The 20,221-nt window shown below is 41.0% G+C and overlaps 1 protein-coding gene across 5 annotated transcripts in view; it reads left to right on the top strand.

The window, feature by feature from the left end:
* The window catches only part of NR3C2 (nuclear receptor subfamily 3 group C member 2), a 201,622-nt gene that overhangs the window by 133,892 nt on the left and 47,509 nt on the right, over positions 1-20,221 (top strand). For all 5 annotated transcript variants that reach the window (XM_068680919.1, XM_068680918.1, XM_068680920.1 and 2 more), the window contains one exon: positions 11,330-11,446. In XM_068680919.1, coding sequence (XP_068537020.1) covers positions 11,330-11,446 — 117 coding nt within the window. The remainder of the gene's footprint in view (positions 1-11,329; positions 11,447-20,221) is intronic.

Raw genomic sequence — 20,221 nt, 5'->3', positions numbered from 1 at the left:
AGCCTCTCAGGCTGGGGTGAATAAGCAGAGGGTGAAGTAGCAGTTTCCAGGGGCATGGGAGGGATGCCATGATCCATTCAGAAGCTGCTTTTCAGGGGGCTGTGAATGATGACTGTAGGCAGGGCTACCCGGCAAGCTTGACCTAAATTCGGGGGAAAGAGGCCTTGGACCCGTGGCTCTCTGGTACAGCAGCCTGGAAATTCTGTACCAGCTTCAGGGGTTCTTGCAGAGACCCAGTCATCTCCTTAAAGACTAAAGTAGGTATCGTGATCAGTGTAATATCCTTTCTGGTACTTGATTCTACTTCTGGTTTACATTTAAGAGTAAACATGCTGGGAAATTTCATTATAATCATCAAATGTTCTGATATGCCCTCGTCCTCTTTCTTCTGACCATTTCTTCAGCCTTACCCAGAAGAACACAGAGCTGAGGTTCCCGGTAAAGATAAATAAGTGCATAGATAAATTGAGAAAATAAAAAGGAATACTTTTACGTATTTCAAAGGGATAAAGCAGGCTCCTTTTTTAAACAAACAAACAAACCCAGAAAACTGTTAAGTTCACCTCAGTGAGCATCGAATAGTACTTTGGTCAACGTTTCTGTGTTTGTGATCTCAAGAGATTCTGTTAAAAGCCTCTGACTGTATTGCTTTCAGCCTTTAAAAGAGAATTATTAGTGACCAGGGTTCCAGAGGAAAAGATCTGTCAATGTATGTGCTGGCCATATTTTAAATTGTTGCCATTATTCATAATAATATTCATTTTTATGGATTTAGCATATTTCCAGTCTGATCTGTAGTAAACTGTACATGAAAAATGGAAGAGAAAAATATGCTTTGAAGATAATGTGTCATTCACACAGAATAAAATTTATAATCTGCTGAACGTGCTGACTGCAAGAACACTGTGGACTTGAACTTCTTTGTTTTTTTGCAAACAATTTGAGTAGTTACTTTAAAAAAAAATTAACAGAATATTTTCACTGAGATCAAGAGTTGGGAAAAGTTTTACTGCAGGAAAGAAACAACCTTTTTTTTTTCTGTATCTTATATAAATACCATGAATCTCATTGAAGGGGTCCACCCAGAGTTCCAAATAACAAAATGTAATTGACAAACCCAGGGTTAACACTGACTGTGTGCCTTGATTTCCCATGTCTGCCCAGTGAGAATAGAAGCTCTTTCTTAGTTTGCCCTCTCAAATGATTGCTGCAAAGACAGTTTGATACATGCCTGAGTGTATCAGTAGGATTGCAAGGCAGACTAAGTGGCTCGAGATAGAATCTCTTCACTCAACTCCCAGGCCCTGCATACACTTAAAATATGAATATTTTTATGGAGGTGAATATTTTCAGTAGAGTGTTCACCTCAGGGAGCCATACCATCAGCTACGCATCCTTATGTTACGCAGCAGTGATGCATGTTCCAGAATGCAGCCCCCTCATCCCCCTTAAACCTTCCCTTAATTGAACTTTATATTTCACACAGATCTTATATCACAGCATGTACTTCCTAAAATCTGATTGTAACAGTGAAGCATGGTGAGCTCGTTGTAGAGCAAGACACAACATCATGTATGTGAGTGCAGCAGAATAGTTGACAGTTCGTATCAGTAAAAGTGGAAGGATATTTCGGTTGCAGTTTGGCTTTCAAATAAGCATCATGCAAAAAAGCATATGCTGTCCATCTATGCCATGCCTTGTACATTGAAATTTTCCATCGAAGTGCACGAAAATTTGTAGTATGTCAAGAATGCCTTATCAGATTTTTAGCATGGGAAAGCAGAAGCAGGCATCATGCATGCAACATGATCTCTTGTAAATCTACCATGCATACTGCTCTGCAGATAACAGAATTTAGAGGCTTCAAAATTAGTCTTCATTTAAAATTCAAACCAAAATGAAAAATTGGAAACTTGCAGAAGAATAAAATGCTATAAAATATTAGATATCTGAGTTTGTCAAAACAATATCATCTGAACCTTTAATTGTGACTCTGTCTTACTGTATCCAGTGTAATCTAAAATCAAAAACAATTGAACAGAAAACTGACTTCAAAACAGAAACAAAATGATTTAGCTCTGTAACAGGATATTTTGGTGTTTGTAGATATTTTTTCTTGGTTTTCCTCCTAGCCAGATTTCCAATGCAGTGTGATTTCACTGGATCTGAAATGCTTTGCAAGAATCAGATACTTTGCCTATAAAATATGTTTTTTTTTCCTCTTCCTTTTCTGTTCTATTTAGTATGATTCAACATTTCTGCATAAAAAGAGATCTACCGTGTAGTTAAACTCCTTTTGCAGAGCATCCACCATGCTGCATGGTCAGGTTTAAACTTCGATCATGCTGAACCAAGAGCTGCTTTGTTGGCTGCTCTGGGCTTCGGGAGACCCCAGCTCTCCTCCTCACCCAATTGTTGGCATGGCTGCTTGGTGCAAATTCTGCCTCCATCATGGAGATGCAGGTGGGACCCCAAAGCCCAGCGCGTGGAGGAGCCCTGGGGATGGTTGCAGCCCAGGTTTTCTCCAAGTTTCAGCCTGGGGCGTATCTTGTGCCAGTGGTCAGTCCCCCTGGATAACAGGATGGCTGGAACTCCCAGGCAAAGACTTTGAGAAGCTTTCCAAAGTTGTGCAGCATGTTCTAAGCATGACACAAGCAAATGCACATCTCAAATAATAGAAATTTATGTGTGTTTTCTTTCTGACTTGTCTCACTGCTGTTAATAAGAGTTCATCTCTGCTGGATGGTTTCTCCCACAGAACACTAGCCTCTTTTAGGCTACATCCCGGGCTCCCTTGCCAAATTTCCTCTCTCTCCTTGATCCCTCTCATCGATGCCCTTTCAGTCTGCTTAAAATAGTGAGTGAGAACGATTTTTATAACTTCTCATCTCCTTTGCCAGGATCACCAGACGTACCAATTGTTTGTGTTAACCTGGTCTCAGCCCAGTGTGAAAGCAAGTTTCCTGAGGGGGAAGCAGGAGACAGCCTCCATATCGAAATCGCCAGAGCACTGAAATCTGCCCTCTTTGATGTGCACAGGGAGAGCACAGTAGTATGGCAACTTGAAAACTTCCATGTATCGTATTTCCCTAGCTGTTGCATTAGATATTCACTGATGGCTAATCCTGGGGAAAGCATATTCCCCGTTTTGGCTGCAGAGATTTAAAGTAGACGTTTGCATGCAGTCTCTATCGATAGGCAGCTGTGATGCTGTAAAAAAGCACCAGAGGGGACACAGCACTCCCTGCTTCACTTCCAGAAAGCAAGGAAATTGGCTTTATATCCATAGTCACCACGGGTGGAAGCACTGGTGCTTCATCTTTCCTTTCAAACTTCAGCTTTCTGGAGGAAACGTGTGGTAGTCCATGCACAGGGTGTTTGATCATAATGCAATCCCCACCTGAGAACGACCCGCAGCTCTTTCTCGGGGATGCTTGGAAAGAATTGGTAGCGTGCGTTTCAGTCGGTACCATGTATAACATGGTAATGAGAAATAGTAGTTAAGCACAAGGTATAAAGCATATAGAAAATTTAGAAAAATAGTATGTTGCTGGAGTTAGCAGACTGTTCTCACTATTTGAGCATCAAGTAACTGATGTGCCCGTGCTTTTAAAAGCGCCCTAGCTGGATTCTGTGGACCCCACAGCGAGCGATGCTGTTGGGACCATGCTTTTATCCATATCCCAGCTGGTTTTGCGCTACTTTGCTTGGGTGTATGAAATGAGGTGTGACCTTTGACTGCAGTGAAAAAGCACCCTATGAAATGCCTAGTTACAGGTTGAGCGGAGGAAATGACGCATCTGGAAGGAAACAAACAACCTGGAGAAACAGTCGTGGGACAGGAGAGGGGTAGAGCACTAAAGATGAAAGTAGATAAGGGAGAAGGATGGGTGAGAAAATAAACTTTACTGAAGGAAAGAAACAAAAGGGCGGGGGAAGGAGAATTACAAAATTATAACAAAAAAAAAAAAAGTAGATAAATGAATCCACTAATATAAATGGCTAAAAAAAAAACTGGGGAGCTGTCTTTGGGTCTAGAACTAGCAGGAGAACGTGAAGCGAGCAGGGAATACCCCAATGTGGTGAATATTTTTCCAAAATCAAAACAAATCTTAATCAAGTCTTCAACTGAGAAGGATGTAGGCTGTACCAATGCAATAAGCACAATTGGTAATAATTACCATAATGGATCAATATTGTTCTTGAACAACTGACAGATACAACCTTTGCCTGCAGCCGAAAAGCGTTTGGTCTGGGGTGGTACGGCCAGAAGAGTAGAGCTGTGGAGTGATGAAGGAGACAGACCCTGAAGTGGGTCTGAATTTTGGGAAACCCTGAGATCAATATCTGAACCGCAAACCGTGAGCATTCACTGTATAAAATGAAAGGGCAATATTCATATCTCAGTTCTGTACCTTGTCTGCAGCATTTATAAGCTTATTCTGCATTACTCATAAATCTTAGCATGAGGAACTGAGTTTATTAGTTTACCGTGGTCAGACCAGACTGGTTTAAGCAGAGCTGAGGAAGTTAATTACTAAATGCTTCAGGTAGGTCTAGCAATGAGTAACCAACCGCGGAGAGGGACCCGCCGTGGCCACAGCCCCGGGAGCTGCAGCAGGGAGGAGGGGGCTGCGGCTGCGCTGGGACTGCAGCTCGGGAGGGACTGCCCTAATCTGTTTCCCAGGTTGTTCGAACCAGTTCAAGAGCAGTAAAACAAGGTTATGTAATTGACATGTGATGTAGCCTAAAATAGTGACTGCAAACATAGGCTGCTGTTGCTGGGCAGTTGTCAACTGCTAAAAAAAAAAAAAAAAACAACCCCTCAACTGTGTAACAAATGGACCTTTTAAATGAAAATACAGTTCTGATTTCCATTGAATAGCAGGCTTTTTACTTCACTTTTTTTTTTTTTTAATTGTAAGGAATAGAGGCTGTGGGAAAACTGAAATTTTGAAAGAGATTCATCTTAACTGTACTTATCATGCTGATTTATTTGAGAGTACCTACGGTGGATTGTGAAATAAAAACCTCAGGTATATGCAGTTTGTTTCTTCAAAGTGCAATGTAATTCCTTTGAAAGAGAAAATCCTTCTTTTCATATGGGAAATTATTGTGACAAGTTGTAGCAGGAATTTTATTTATATTTGATCTATAAAAAGAAACAGTTTATTTTTATTAATTACAAGAGCTTATGTGGATTACAGTAGTAACAACAGCTTCACAAAATATGCGAAGGTCTCAGAGCTGGCTGAAAGGAGCACATCACATAGCCCCGAGAGCATGGACAAGAAGAGGCTGGGATGTGCAGGAGGCAACCCCCTTCATTAGGGCCATGCCAGCAAGCAGGAATTCCCGACACAAAGTTCTGTTTGCTGACCAGATACTGCCAAGGCGAGAGGCATCCTTTCCTCCTACTGATTATCTGCCACAGGTTTTTTGTGTTTCCTTCAGCAGAGAAAAGTGGCTGCAGGGGCCAGGCTTGTGCCATCGAGGGGCTGGTGCGTAGAGGGGAGGGATGGAGATGAGCAGTAAAAAATGTGTATGGGATTGAGGGGCTCGTAGTGTAGAAGTATAGACATTGAACCCGGATTTTTTTCTCCTCTGTCATTCACTAAGATAATGGGTGGTTATAGTAGCAGCAGGAGGGTCTTCAGATGAGCTTCCCTGTGCCAAGGAGGCCAGGTAATATCGTTTAACACCTCTGCGCACCTGCTCGAGCCGGCGCTGGTCAGCATTCAAAGCCCTAAGACTTTTATTGTGTCGTGGGCAAGGGGCTATGGGGACATCCCAGCCCTGGTGCTAGCCCAGAGGCTCCAAAGGGATCATAGCCCTGATGGGCAGCTCCAGGCTGTGGGGCTGGAGGGGAATTCTGGCTCCTTCAACCCCAGGCTGGCCCCTGCTGCAGGAAGGCAACTTTGCCTTAGTTTCTTGAGTTACTGTATTAATTCTCTTTGTGGAAGGAGAAGGAAAGTTTGTGAATTGCGCATGCATTTTGATATGCTTCAGTGAGATGCTATTTTAGAAGTTGAGCTTTTTTAAAGCTTGTTCTGCTTTATTTGCTCCTTAGCTGCCGCTCCTGTTTTCTCACTTTCCCCTCCTTTTGCGAGGCTTCCTCAATCGCGCCTTTGTTTGGGGTCCCAAAACTCACTGCTGTTTTCAAAGCTGGCTCTCGGACTTTCCCCTCACCTTTCCCAGGGGATGCTGCAGTGGATGCGTAGCCCCAGCCGTGGAAAGAGAGCATCAGCTCCCGGGTGAAGGTGGGCAATGCCTCCGGCACAAGGCAGGGAACGAGGCAGCGGGGCTGCAGGAAAGGAGCTGGGCGGCGGAACGGAGCCTGAACGAGCATGAGTCAAGCAGGCGATGCGATTGCCAAAAGACAAATGTGGTGCAGGATTGTATTAGCAGGAGCGTTGTGTGCAAGGTGCAGGAAGTAACCATGTTATTGTGCTTAGCGGTGGTGAAACGCAGCGAGCGGAACGCGGCCAGTTTTGGGCGCTACGTTTTATGAAAGAAAGCAGAGAAGAATAAGAGGGATGATGACAGATTTAGGAAACATGACCTGTGAGGAAAGATTGAGAGAACTGGATTTGTTTAGTCTAGCAAAGAGTTGGGGAACATACATTTTTCGATAAGCATGAGATTGTTGTAAAGGAGATGACAGTCTATTACTCCGTGTGTCTTGGGGGGAGCGCTAACTTCTCTCTCTGTTGCAAAATATTCCTGCTTAGGTTAACTGCAAAGGGAAAAAATACAGCCTAAAGGCTCACTAATCACTGGCCTAGTCACATGGTTTGCAGGGAAGTTGCAGAAAACCTTTCCTCAGAAGGTTCGTAGGCAAATTTAGAGGGGTGAAAAAAATCTGCCTGAACTATGAAGCTAGTCTTATCTTGCTTCCATGAGTGGGCTTGAATTAAACAGTCTTTGGATCCTCTTCCAGCACTACGCTTTTTTCTTCTCTCTTTTTTCTTTCCTTTTTTTTTTTTTTTTTTTTTTTTTTTTTTTTACGACGTTTAACACTTGATCATAGTAGTTGCTATTTTAATAAGAGAGCAGAAATGTAGAGGACTTAGTAATGACTTGCAGTTCCTGACTTAGGCTTTGAAAAACTTTAAGAAAAAAAAAAAGGCAGCAGAGAGAACATGTGGAATATTTCACAAACTGCTGTAATTTTCTAATTTTGCCTTAGACAGTAACAGAAATATTACTGGCAAGAAATATTTAGACCCCGTTCTGACTGCGGACTTGCATGGCTTGATGTATCATGAAGAGTGCAGTAGCGCTCTGCCCGCGTATATGAGCTCATCTGAGCAAGTCGCTTTTTGGGACTGGTGGTTCAGTCATTATGCTGGAATTTTAGAGTGGATAAAGGCACAACTGATGCTGCAGGTTTCTGCTGCAGCCTTATTTGGGCAGTAATTCATAGGCCAGATAAGAACTGCTTTTTTTCCTCCCCCCTTCTGAATTTTGCTTGTTCAAGAAAATGCAGTTCAAGACTCAACTTCATGAGTACTTCCTTTTTTTTTTCTTTCACAGTCCTATAAAATCAGGGAATCAAAGACTTTTAAATGCTTTTCAGTTCTCTCATCTGTGAAATATTTTTGTGTGTGGTTTAGTATGTGTCTTCCTGTGGTATATAGTGACACAGTAACCTGAAAAGTGCAAACTCGAATATTCCTTCAGCTGTACCATGACTATGACAGACCTTTATTTCTTCTTAGTATGTAACAGCCTAGTACCTATTCATTATTTATTTTGAACAGGAACTTTTCCTGGTATCTTTTGTATCTATGTATTTTAAATGGAATAGGAATTACCTCATATAAATGCACTTAATGAGGGCATATATAAAAATCACTTTCATCTTAATGCATTAGCACATGGGAGATGAGGATTTGATATCTACTCTGTCGCTTTCCAGCCCACTTGTGGGTGATTAAACTGGATAAAAAGAATAACCTGGGTTAAGCGAAGCACAAGCTATGCAGAAAGATCAATACGCTGCTTGAGAGGGTTAGAGATCTAGCCACCACAAAAGCAACAGCCTCCTTGCAGGATGATCTCCATCACCTCATTGAGAACCTGAAGAGCCCAGGAGGTCTTGAGAGAGTCGCATCAGTCTCAGATGTGTAGGTTTTGTTTTATTTTGAAGTTTAGGGGCATGAGTGAGGATCATGCTACAGGAATGGAAGATTCTGATCCATTATGAGAGTCTTTCTTTACTTATTTTTCAAAATCAGTTTTATTTCAGAAATATTTTGATTGCATGGAAATCTGAAGCTTCTCTCATAATAGGTGATGATAAAAAAATCATTTTCAGGTGAAAAATTTTTCTTTAGTATGTGATACTGTACTCTACGTAGAAGGTTTGCCTAAATACTGATCTCTTTTTTAAGGGTTTTCAAGTTATTTTGATTAACGTAAGTTTTAAGATGGCCATGGTTATTTAATTAATAAATACAAGAAAATAAAAGAAATTTGACGATCTCTCTGATCTACAGAAGACATTTGCTTACTAGAAAAACTACTTACAGATTTTGTACCATATGTTAGCATTCAGAGATACACGATTCAAAAACTGAGGAGCCTTTACTAAATTATGTTTTCTGAAATTATTTAGCCTAGAGTTGATGGGTTAGAAAGTAATAATTACAGGCTACCTAAGCCGTTTGAAGGGTGACTTATGGAAGTAGTCAGCTATAGTGGGAGGATTCCTTATGAAGTCACCATGTGACAGTGATCGAGGCACATAAACGTTTCTACAATATTTAAGAATGTGACCCGAGTAATTATTGTGGAGTACATAAATGTTAACCTCTTTTTATTAAACTCATTAGCTTTTGAAAGCAGTAATGAAAAATGTTGACTTAACAGGTGTACAGTTTCGTAGAACAAACTGCCTTCAGGGAGATTCTGCAATGGGGTTCATTCTGCAGCATTAGAGCTGACTTGTCATATTAATAGCCTGCACCCGCCTGTGAAAGCCTAAAAATGGTATTGCAGTACTCTGTGATGTACAAAGGACATTGTATGAGCACTGAACAATCGTACTTACATTCCTCACAAAAAAATAACCGTTTTTCCCTTCTCTCCACGAATTCAGTATAAGAATCCAGATACCAGTGTTTGTAAAGATATAGAAACCATCTTTATGCTGTGTATCGTTATTTTAAACACTTGTGTTTTGCACTTTAATTTCACTTTCATGCTGCTGCTTCTTTAGGAGATGTGTTCAGTACAGAGCAAAAATGCAAATAGGAATTAAGCACATTCTTCTCTTCTGTATCTGGTTTTTGTACAGATCGCTCCATACTATAAACATTACTTGATAAGCAGGTTTTCAGTCTGTGATTAGCTATGAATTTTATCTTTTTATTATTTTAGAGGCCTACTTAAAGATCAGCTGATGGATATTGATGTTGTCACTAAATTATTGTTCATCTTGAACTTGTCTGGCATAACTTCATGAGCTTCATTTCATGAATTATCTTGCCCACGTTTTATTGGTTTTTGGCAGTGCCACGGTGCTAGGTGAAGTCCCTTAATAAAAGCACTGACTTGTCAATCTGCTTGGTGGTTAGACATCTAAAGCATTATTATGTAAGTGACAATAACTTTGTGGTATTACAGTAACACTTTGCTTACTCAAATAAGGTTGAACCAATCTTTGTGTGAGATGCTCAGTGAAGAGATGCAAGAAATAGCCCAAATTTGAGTTCACTGTCTAAATAGATAACGTTGGGTAGGGGTGAAAGGAAGTCAGATGTAGAGATAGAGAATTACTTATCTGAAGTTGTAAGGCAAATTCCTGAAAGAACCTAAAATAGAAGCCAGGTCTCCTGTGTCCCATGAATATTCTCTTTGACTTTCCCCGAGGAGGCATTTGTGTATTGTGGAAAATGTCTTGGCAAAAATATCTTAAACCTCTTGTTCTGCAGCAGCTTTGTCCCCTTATTGAGCCTTTGTCCCCTTATTGAGTCTTTGCTTCCTCTTCCCTGTATGCACCAGCCTCTTGCACCACTGTCACTTGCTTCAGTTGTTGGCATGGACATTCATGCTCTTTGTCCAGTTCTTGGTTTTCTTCACAGCTCATCGTCATTTGGGTTTTGGCTTAGGAGTCTCTCTATTTTGTTCCTCATTGGTGTAACTGCAGTTGCAATCCTAATGTTTTCCTCTGTCTTGTGTGTCTTTGTTACTGACTTGTGTGTAGTTTACGGACTAATGAGTTTCTTACCTTCTTTCTAAAATGCATCTCCCCAGGGCTTGGTAGTTCTCTGGTGCCAGCTACATGCACCTGCAGCACACTGTTGTATTTTACACTGGACTATTTTTTCAAATTTCAGGTGCTGGCAAATCCTGCAGCGTTGTACTTCTGTGAGCTGTGTCCTTTCCTTTCATCCTTCTGGAAGCTCTTTGTATCACTTTTTGTCACATCTGCTGCAAGCTGCTTGTTGTGGCCGCCCCGCATCCCAGTGTGCCACCTCTGGATTCGGGCAGCTCAAATAAACTTCCTCTTTCTTTTCCTGTCATGCTGCACTAACCCCTTGTGGCTTCCTTTCTTCCACATCCAATTCAAGCACCTTATTTTGAAAAGTCCATGTATGTGGTGCTGCCCTTGCCTGGCACACCGCATCCATTTGCTCTACCTACATTACTCCCACAAAGCAAAACTCCTTTTGAGTCTTCAAGTTGTTAAATGCCAGCCTATTTTCCTTCTTGCCATGTATTTCCCTTCTGCTAAATGTTGTGTATTAAATACCTGCTGTCTCTTCATGAATGTTTCTGTGGGGCTTTACAGAACTGAAGTAATATGTTGTGATTTAAACCTGCTTTGGTAAACCCTTCAGAAATCTGCTATATAGAAGAAGGTATTAAATCAGAAATCAGGCACTCTGTGAGCTGGTTAAAGAAAATGGAGTGTATTCAGAACATCAACTTCCACCTGGCGTTTCTGCCTCAGGTTGTGAACTTTGACACGAGACTGGCCCTTGGGTTTATAACAAACTAAGAGTTGCTGAGCTGCTTTGTTGTTGTGCACATGTAAGGATATTTGAAAAAAGATCAAACCAATCATTTGTTGTATGAAGAAAAGAAAAAAAAAAAAGTGAAGTCCCGCTTGGATGAAAGAGCTCTTTCCCAAATTAAGCAGAAGAAAAGCTCATAGTAAGGCCCGTGATAAGTTACCAAGGTTATTGGGAAGACCAAAGAATGGGATTGGGAATTTCTGCATTAATAAGAAACCCAAAGTGACTGCAAAATGAGAGGAAAAGAAATGGGAATTATTTAAATACATACTCTAATAAAGCATTTTGGTTTTTGGTTCATTCAGGACAGCACAATTATCTGTGTGCGGGAAGGAACGACTGCATAATTGATAAGATTCGGAGGAAGAACTGCCCAGCCTGTCGATTACAGAAATGTCTGCAAGCTGGAATGAATCTAGGAGGTAAGTAGAATATTAATAGTTTGGTCTCTTAATTTGATTAGGCAAAAATATTGGAAATGTGCAGCCTTTTTATAGTTCTGGCAGCTGCATAATCTCAGAAGTTTAAGGTGGAATTATCCTGAAGAAGTGCTTAATAGCTAATAAACTCTATTGTCATTCTAAATCAGCTTTTGGAGATATGTATTCTATGGCTCAGAAAAAAGAAAAGTGGGTGTTTTATGATGACAGTAATTTTACTGGAATCTCATATAGCTAAAAGTGTTAAGGCTTCAAGGCTTGCATAATTTTTTTTGGTGATGAGCATTCTCTAGAATACTAAAAAACATTTTATACCATCATGGAAAACAAATGCACACACAGTGAAACCCCTCAACTTTTTTGTTGATGCTTATTCGACACTTATATTGATTCATTTCTGCAACTGTTTGTATATGCAATTATTTTGATGATGTTACTCTGTCATTCGTATGCCGATAACAAAAGGCAAAAACTTGTCTTAATAATTAAAAGTATCTTGAAAACTGTATTTTAACAAAACTTATAATAGTTTTTTCCATTGTTTTAATTCTTCAATTACAATGTCTACACAATTCTGGCTGTGCTTCAGTAGGCATCTTGTTACGAGTCATCTCCCTGAGCAAATTGTATTATAAATCACTTTTTCCCCCAACTCTCTGGTTTATTATAGAGCCTGTGACTGGGGGTTTGGGTACTGCTACAGGTCCTTTCTCTGATGCACAGAGTAACCATTTCCTTAGGATGTTTTTACTGTTGCAGAAAGTTATAACATGGTCACATAATTCCTCCAAATTCTTTCCTCTCTCTCAATTATTTTTTTTATCCACCTGGACCTATTGTTAGAACTAGTTTAGCTTATTTCTATAGACAGATTTAGCTGCTTGTCTTTCATAGATTCTATGCAAAATGAAGGCTCATGTGTGCTTCCTGATGCCTTTTCTACCTCCCCATTTTCTTTTTGTGCCTTATCTTCTGGCAGAAATGCTCAAGCAAGCTGTTCTTCACTGGTTTTCCAGAGTAGCCCTACCCTTTTCTTGCATTAGGACCTTTTTCACTCCCTCTACCAGTTTTGAGATGCTGCATTGCCCCCTAGGCCCCTTGTTTCTGATTCCTAGAGAACAGGCCAAATTGTTGGGGGTAAGCTTAGTGCAATGGGGTTGCTTTTTCCACTTGCCAGTGTGCTGTAAATGAGGAATACGCTGAAAAACCTTCCCTTCTGTTGGATCTTGGTAGTCTGCTGGAATTCGTTTGCAATTGCTGGTCTTCATTTAATGACCTAGGAGGCAGAGCCTATCTCTACAATGCAGTCGTAGAGGTGTGCAGATGAGCTTTGTGGTTTTAACTGTTTTGGTGATTTCCTTCACTTAGAGAAACTAAGATGAAATTCTCACTCCTAATTCAATCCCTTTCTGCCACATAAGGGAACTTAAATGGCATAAAAGTGTCCTTCCATCATTGCAGTGGAGGAGATGGGAGGGACATGGCTGCGGGTAGGGATGCAATATGGTGCCTTGTGCATGGTTCAGTAGAGAAAGGCCAGGTTGGAGGCAGGGGGAGGACTGCCAGAGAGAAGGTGCCTGCATCCCAGAGACAGGGCTGCCAAATCATGCTAACAGACCTTTCAGTCTTTCAGCTGGCCCCAGTCTGGCAGGAAATGTTGATGGCTTAAAGCCATTAACAGCTTAAGTCCTCCTTCCTCGGTGGTGCACTTTGCATTGGGCATCTTTGGAGGAGCAACACGGTATCTCAGACTTAATTTTGGAAACTTACATGTGCTGTTTCAGGGATTTCAGATATGATGGAGATCATAATGAAAAAAAGAGGCTGAAGTGGCAAGAGTAGTTATTAATGCAGATTTGAAAACAGTAATTTTCTTTTCACAGAATTTTCCAAGGTTTGGTACTAAGAAACAATTTTTCATAATTAACTTGAGTATACAGTGTGTGTTCACATTGTTATGAAGATACATGAAAGCTTGTAGTTTCAGCAGTGGACAGCCCACTTTTGCCAAGGATATACACTACTCCAATAAAAATTGACTTTTACTTGTTTCTAGTTTGGACATATAACAAAAACATGCAAGTATTTCGTTAGGCATTGTGAGCAGTAAAGAGCTGGAGGAAAATGAATTTATAAATGTGATTTAGTTCAAATCCTATTTGCAGCATAGTACTCTCTCTAGCTGAGTCACACTGCACAGTGCTGTGCTCTTTGTGTGGTAGATCTAATTTAAGCTCTCACCCTCCAATTGGAAGCCAAGGTAAACACAAAAAACAAACGGCGTTGGAGATGCCGATGTGTCTGGTTCATGGGGAAAATAGCAAGATGATATGCAAAAGGGTCATAAGCGTAGCTCAGGGCTGAGGAGTGGGCAAGCTGCTGAAGCCATGGACATTTCTTTTCTACTTGCAGATGATTACAGTGATTTATGCCCTCGCTTTGATGAGGGAATAAAGCAGTTGATACAGAAGAACTGTTGCTGTACAGAACAAGCTGCTGTCTCCCATGGGCTGGAAAAAAAACTTGACTCTCTTTGCATCCCTCTCTGTCTACAGGGAGGCTGCACCCTAGGCTGCCACCCAGCTCCCAGTTACCTCAATGGGGTGTTTTAGAAAGCAAAGAGAAAACACCTTGTAATGTGAAAATTTCTGATTGTCTTCCTCCTGCAACTGAAGATACTCATCTCTGTAGTAGAAAACTGGAAATCAGAAAGATTTTTCCATGTTTCCTGCAACACATTTTTGCTCAATCTCTGATTAGTCTACTGATCTTTGGTGTATTTTTTTTTCCAGTTATATTCTTTCTCAATTTTTTTTTATGTTCTTTCTTTTGTTTACTGTGCCAAAGTATTGCAGGTTTGTTTTGATCAGATATCTTCAACTTCCCAGCATGCTAACTATTTTTTCTATACAAAAAATAATATTTTGATGTGTGGCAGCATGCCATGCTTTAAGCACCTTTTACAAAAATACGTGTAATTCAGTGCTACAAACTACACCTTTTTATGAATGCTCAACCAAATTAATGTAGCAGTTTTATTGTTTACCTCCTCCTTTTGTTTGTTGAAAAATTGTAGAGTTCTCCATGCTCTTATCCTCTAATAGTCTTTAGAGAATTATTCATCAAGTCAGCAAATAATTTACCTAATTGCGTTCTTTTCTCGATTTTTGTTTTGATTTCATAAGAAGCATCTGCAACCTGTAATTTCTGCGAAGCTGAAGTTGCCAAATACCAAATTAATTCATCCCACTCATTTCTAGAAAGTGTGCCTGTGCACTGCAGACAGACACATCCCTTCAGCAGGCAGGACTCTAAAACTTTTTTGGGAATCATAGTTTGTTTGTTGTGTGGTTGTTGTTTTTTTTAAGCTCCAGTGCCATATGCTAGACTTAATTATTGGAAGAGATTCAGAGTGAGCAACTGCACTATGAAGGTATGCTGGCCCATTTTTGGTTTATGCTCTTTTCAAGATTCTGTAATTAATTTTCAGTTAATTATGGACCAGAATGACTTCATGAGTTGTGAAGTTTCTTCCAGCATACGCTGTGATCAGATTTGTCGAGTCTCTCACTTCCGCACGAGACATTTTTGTTCGACTCCCACCTCACGCTGCCATTCCTGGCTCATGCCCATCCCCACAGCAGCCCGGGGGGGTCATGCTCAGCCCCCGTAGCCCCACACAGGTGCCCAGCACAGCCTCTCGCACACCACCAGCTGTGCCCAGCAAGGCAGCAGCCTCCTGGTTTCACTCTTGCTGCACACCACGCTCCGTGCTGAAAAGCTGGAGAAGGGAAACATTTTGTGTGGTGTGGCTTGAGAGGACCCCATCCCACCACTGCACTGACCCTTTTATTGGCAGGTTTGTCCTTGCCCCCCTGGTGTGACCTAGTGACCGAGCAGCCCCTCTGCTGCTGCTGCGTGAGCGCTGAAGGTCCCTCTTTTGCTACGTGATACGTTATATATGCTTACAGGACAGAAAGGTCAACAGCTTTTTGGTGTAGGACCAGGATCCCTTCCTGCCTCAGCTCCCATATAAAGCAGTTCTGAGACCTAGCAGCTCTGCTCCCCCACAACAGTAAGCAGAGAGCTTACTGAAGTACCCTTCAGATATTGAAGGGAAATAAAGTAGATTTCACCTTGCAAATTACATAGTTCATCGCTCTGTCTGCAGAGACTGCCTGTGAAATCTGAATCTTGGTTTTGCATACATTTACATATGTAAGACACTTCATGCACAAGATGCTGTGTGTGATTTGTAGTCTTTGCTTGCACATCTCCTTATTTTTTATACATTAAAATATTTCAATAATCTGAAAAATAGATTAAATGAGAGAATCAGTAATAAGATACAGTATTTCACCTTTTTGCCCAGCTTTCCATTTTCTGTTTAATAACTTATACTAGTAGAGATTTGAAACTATGATATTATTTTCAGTTACTGCAGCTTATGTGTTTATATTATATTTTTTTAATATCTTTTTGAGAGAAAGAAAGCAAGTGGGAGAAAAGGAAGAGAAAAAAATACAAGTATAGGAAAAACTGAAAACTAAGAAGAACTTAAATACAGCACCTCCTGGTCTACCAACTTACTGCTGAACAAGGTTTCATAAATTTGAAAGGAAAAAAAAATCCTCTGTGTAAGAAACCATAAAGCAATTTTGAGTACATGTATGGTTAATTTTTATTTTTCATTTAAAATTTAACTGCAAAGCATTTTGAAATGCCAATTAACTTCAACTGCATTTTTATTTGCGTTTATTATGGAGCATTTTCCTCTTACGGAATCAAGGAATCAAGTCTTTCTTTTTTTTTTAACTTGAAAATTCAGCTGGATTCGTATTAGTTCTTCTGAGAGACTTTTACCAATATACTGCAGTTTAATGAAGTTTTTTATGGCTTTGTAAAACAAACCTCATGTTGTCAATTTTTCTTGGATTTTAGCTGGACTAACCTAGTAGTGGTACCTACCATTGATTCAGCTGTCACTAGTATTGTTTCAAAGAGCATTCTTACTTTTCTAGATGCTATAGTTTAAGAAAACATTTGTGTTAGATAGAAATCCCTCAAATTATGAGATTGTGTTAAAATCTGTGCTTTCTTCCAGCAGAGAAAGTGCCACTGATTTTCTTGCTCTTGCTTGCAGTGTACGGTGTATTGAGCCCAAGTCAATAATAGAACTGTAAGAGGTTGTAGCCTGCAACCATGCTGCCTTGTGGTGTGATTTCTTTAGGTCTCATAAATTTTGCCTGTACTCTAAGATGGTTCAAAGGGGAATATCCATGCTGCTGCACAGAGTCCATGTTGGTGACTTCAGAAGAGTTCTTCCTGAGTGAGGGCCAGCTGTGTTTAAGGCAGTGCTGTGTTGCTGCACCACCTCCCCACCCTGCATTTGGTGAAGATACTAAAAAAAAAAAAAAAAAAAAAAGCAATCTTCCTCTTTAGGATCTTGAAAGAAACTAATTTGTTCAGCAATGATTTTTTTTCCTACTTCTGCGTCTGTTTTCATCCATGTTACAAGATACTGCCCTTGTCCTGCTCCTGAACCCACTAAAGTTTCATCTGAACCATCCTCAAGGATAGTGGAGGTAACTATCTGAACAGTCACTTGAACCAACAATTAAGAAACTCTTTGAGAATGATGAAAAAATGCAGAATTTTGAAGAGGGTTGGTAATCTCTCAGGCATTGATTAAAAAACAGTATTGAAAGACTGTTCTTGTACTTTGCATTTTGCTGACGATTTTGTTTCATACATGATGTCAGCTCAAGAAGGAGCACTGCAGCAGTCCAAAAGCACACAAGTCACATGCAGCAATCTGTAATCAAACTCATAATCAGGTTCCTGTTCTCAGTCCCTCTTTGTTTTTTCAAGTTTTGCTAGTTTCAGCTCTGCCTTTTGACTCGCATCCAGCTGCCAGCCCCGTTTGTCTTTCCTCCAGGAACAGCCTTTCAGGCTTTTGGCAAAGGCCTGCTGAACTCCAGACTTCCCTGTTTCATCTGCTGGATGCTCCATCGTACCATTCATGGCATAACACCCTCGGCTGCCAGCTTTGCAAAGGAGTTGCAACTTTTCAAGTCTCCTGCTGGGAGTACGTGCCCCGGCCTGCCTGGCGTCACGTGGCGGCACTGTGCATGCAGGATCTCTGAGGTTTTGTCTGATTTCAGCCCTATACATCTCTCATTGCACGGGCTCAAAAGGTGCTCTGTCCTGAGCTGGCCATGTTGTGCACTTGGGATTTTGCTTTGGTTAGAACCAAAAGGCTAAGAGAGGCGATCAGAGCCTTCACAGAAGAAGATTTAGGTCCTCCCAGGAAAGGTGAAAAAAAATTATCTCCAACCTTTGTGACATTGTTATGCGATGCAACTGAAGCAAAGCAGTAGATCCTGCTTGGGTGCTGTCTGCCAGGTGTTGGCTGACTGTCTTCAGTGGATTCAGGCTGCAGTGCCCATGAGCTCTCAAACTTTTCTGTTACTAGGGCTTCACCTCTAGGATGCTCTCAGGATAGAGGACAGCTCTGTCTTCTTGACACCCTGGGACCAAAGATGACTCCCCTTTTTACCCCTGTGTCCTGGTACAGCACTTCTCTGCCTTGTAGGGAATTTAAATTTAACAACCTCTTCTCCTACTGATCCTGAAATGAATTGTTTAACTTTGTCACTCACAAAGATGCATAAAAGCAAGCAAGCAAGCCCATTGCACATCTTTTTATTCTTTCGTCTCCTTATGCTGGAGCAGACCAGAATCCCCTTTGCTGTTTCCAAAATTCTCTTTGCACAGCTCTCAATGTTTTGTTTTTTCCTGAATCACCAAATTATTGCATTTCCTTCCTCAGTGTTGTGAGTCCATTTCCTTTTCACTCTTCCCCACAGTAAAACAGTAGTCCCTGCTATGAAAGTATGCCTGTGTCTACCGTTCCTCTTTCCAGAGCTGCTGGTTATCACCAGAGCCCTTCTGAAACCTCACCCTGTAGTCTGTGATGGTGTGTTTCCATTTCTCACTTCCCCTTCACTGCAGAAAGCTGTAGAGGCAAGAGGAACTTGTCCTTTTAGCTTCAGCTGAGCCATTGCTTCAGAAAGTTTCCACCTGAGTAAAAAGATGTGAAGGTTTGACTTGCCATTTCCGACACTACCTTGGGCAAATTACAGTAGGCTCACTGTGCCGAGCAGCAGTTTTTGTTAAAACCCTCAATAGTTGCCTACAGGCACACTGTGGGCCAATTTGGAAGAGCCTAACGTAAAGCAATGAGGGTGATCAGCAGTCTTAAAACCTTGGCTGGTGGAGACAGATTGAGTTAGCTGGCATTGTTTAGTCCAAAAAAAAAAGACTGAAGGGAGGGTTGAAAAGAAGGAAGATACAGGTGTCTTCAGAAACATGAAGTGTTGCAGAAGAGGAGGAGGAGATGATCTGCTTTCTGTGTCTGTGAAAGGCAGGGCAAGAAGTAATGAGCAGCAAGGAAGATTGAAGTGAGGAAATGGAAAAGTAGAATAGTTAGTCTGGGAAAGATGTGAGCTCTGTCACTGGGCGTCTCAAAGATCAGTTAAGACAAACATTTGTCAGAAGTGATGAGGCTGCAGCTGGTCTTGGTCTGAGAAAGAGGATGGATCGTACAGCTGTCCTACGTCTCTTCCAGACTATGATTAATGTTAGGTAAGCGGACATAAGTTAGCTAATTTGTGTGCAAATCAAAGAAATATGAAAATGTTACTTCCATGTGACAAAAAGACATTTGAGATTCTCTGTCCTCTGTGCGACAGCATGTTTTGAAGAAGCAATGATGCTAAAACTCTGCAAATCGTGCGCTCTTTCTTCTGACGTTGTGTTGCTTTTTTGATTGTCTGCTACTTTGGCACTTCACAAGTTTCAACTTGACTCTAGAGCTGTGGTTTACTCCAGTAACTCACAGGGAAAATTATTCAATCACAGATTGTGCCTTAGCACGTGAATTTGTTGTTCTTTCTCCTTGTTCTCACATATGTAGTTTGCTTCAGAATTACCTTAGTAACTTGTATTTTGTTTTGAATCCTGTTTCCTTCTTTTTTTCCACCAATTCCCAAGTGCATGGCTTTCCATTTTTAGTACCTGTGTTTTGTTAAACTAAGTGTGAGAAGTAGCAAGGATATCTGGCTCAAAAAGCAGACTTTGGAGTTAAATGTTAGCAGAAAGAACAATCCACGGTGGGTTTTGAAGGAAATTTAGAGCAAACATAAGCCTTAGAAGTACACAAGAGGCAAGAAGGTGGTGTGGTGGTGTTTAACAAACAGGAAAACAAAGTGAAGCCACCAGTCAGCATGTTTGAGAGCCACCCAGTACCACACAGCTTCCTGCAAATCAACGTGGGTGATTTATGTGCACTGGGTGTAAACTTGGGTAGCTCTTCTCCCCCTTCCTCCAGTGCTCTAATGTTTGAGTAATGGAAATCTTCTTCCCTGCATAACATCCCTGCAGAAGGAGCAAGAGAAGGAAGACATGGTGAAACATGAGCTTACAAGACCAGTCCATCCCCTGTGAGGAGATTGGTCAGTAAGAAGCAGAGGAGATACCAATGTGGGATGATTCTCATGCCTCAAAGCCATGCGGTTGTCATCCTGGAAAGAAAGCAAGCTGAGGAAACTTGTGTGTAACTTGTGGGTCTGCAGGTGGCCCAAGCACATTCAGGCATGTCATTTACATATCTCCTCAGAGAGGCATGTGTCAGTTTTAGTCATTATTGGCATTTCTAACACAACTACTTCAGCTTTGGGAGAATTTAGAAATGTG

The sequence above is a fragment of the Anas acuta genome, chromosome 4, assembly GCF_963932015.1.
Source record: "Anas acuta chromosome 4, bAnaAcu1.1, whole genome shotgun sequence".
In the NCBI taxonomy this organism is placed as follows: domain Eukaryota; kingdom Metazoa; phylum Chordata; class Aves; order Anseriformes; family Anatidae; genus Anas; species Anas acuta.
Note: the sequence above shows the minus strand (reverse complement) of the source record. Positions and strands in the feature narration are given on the sequence as shown.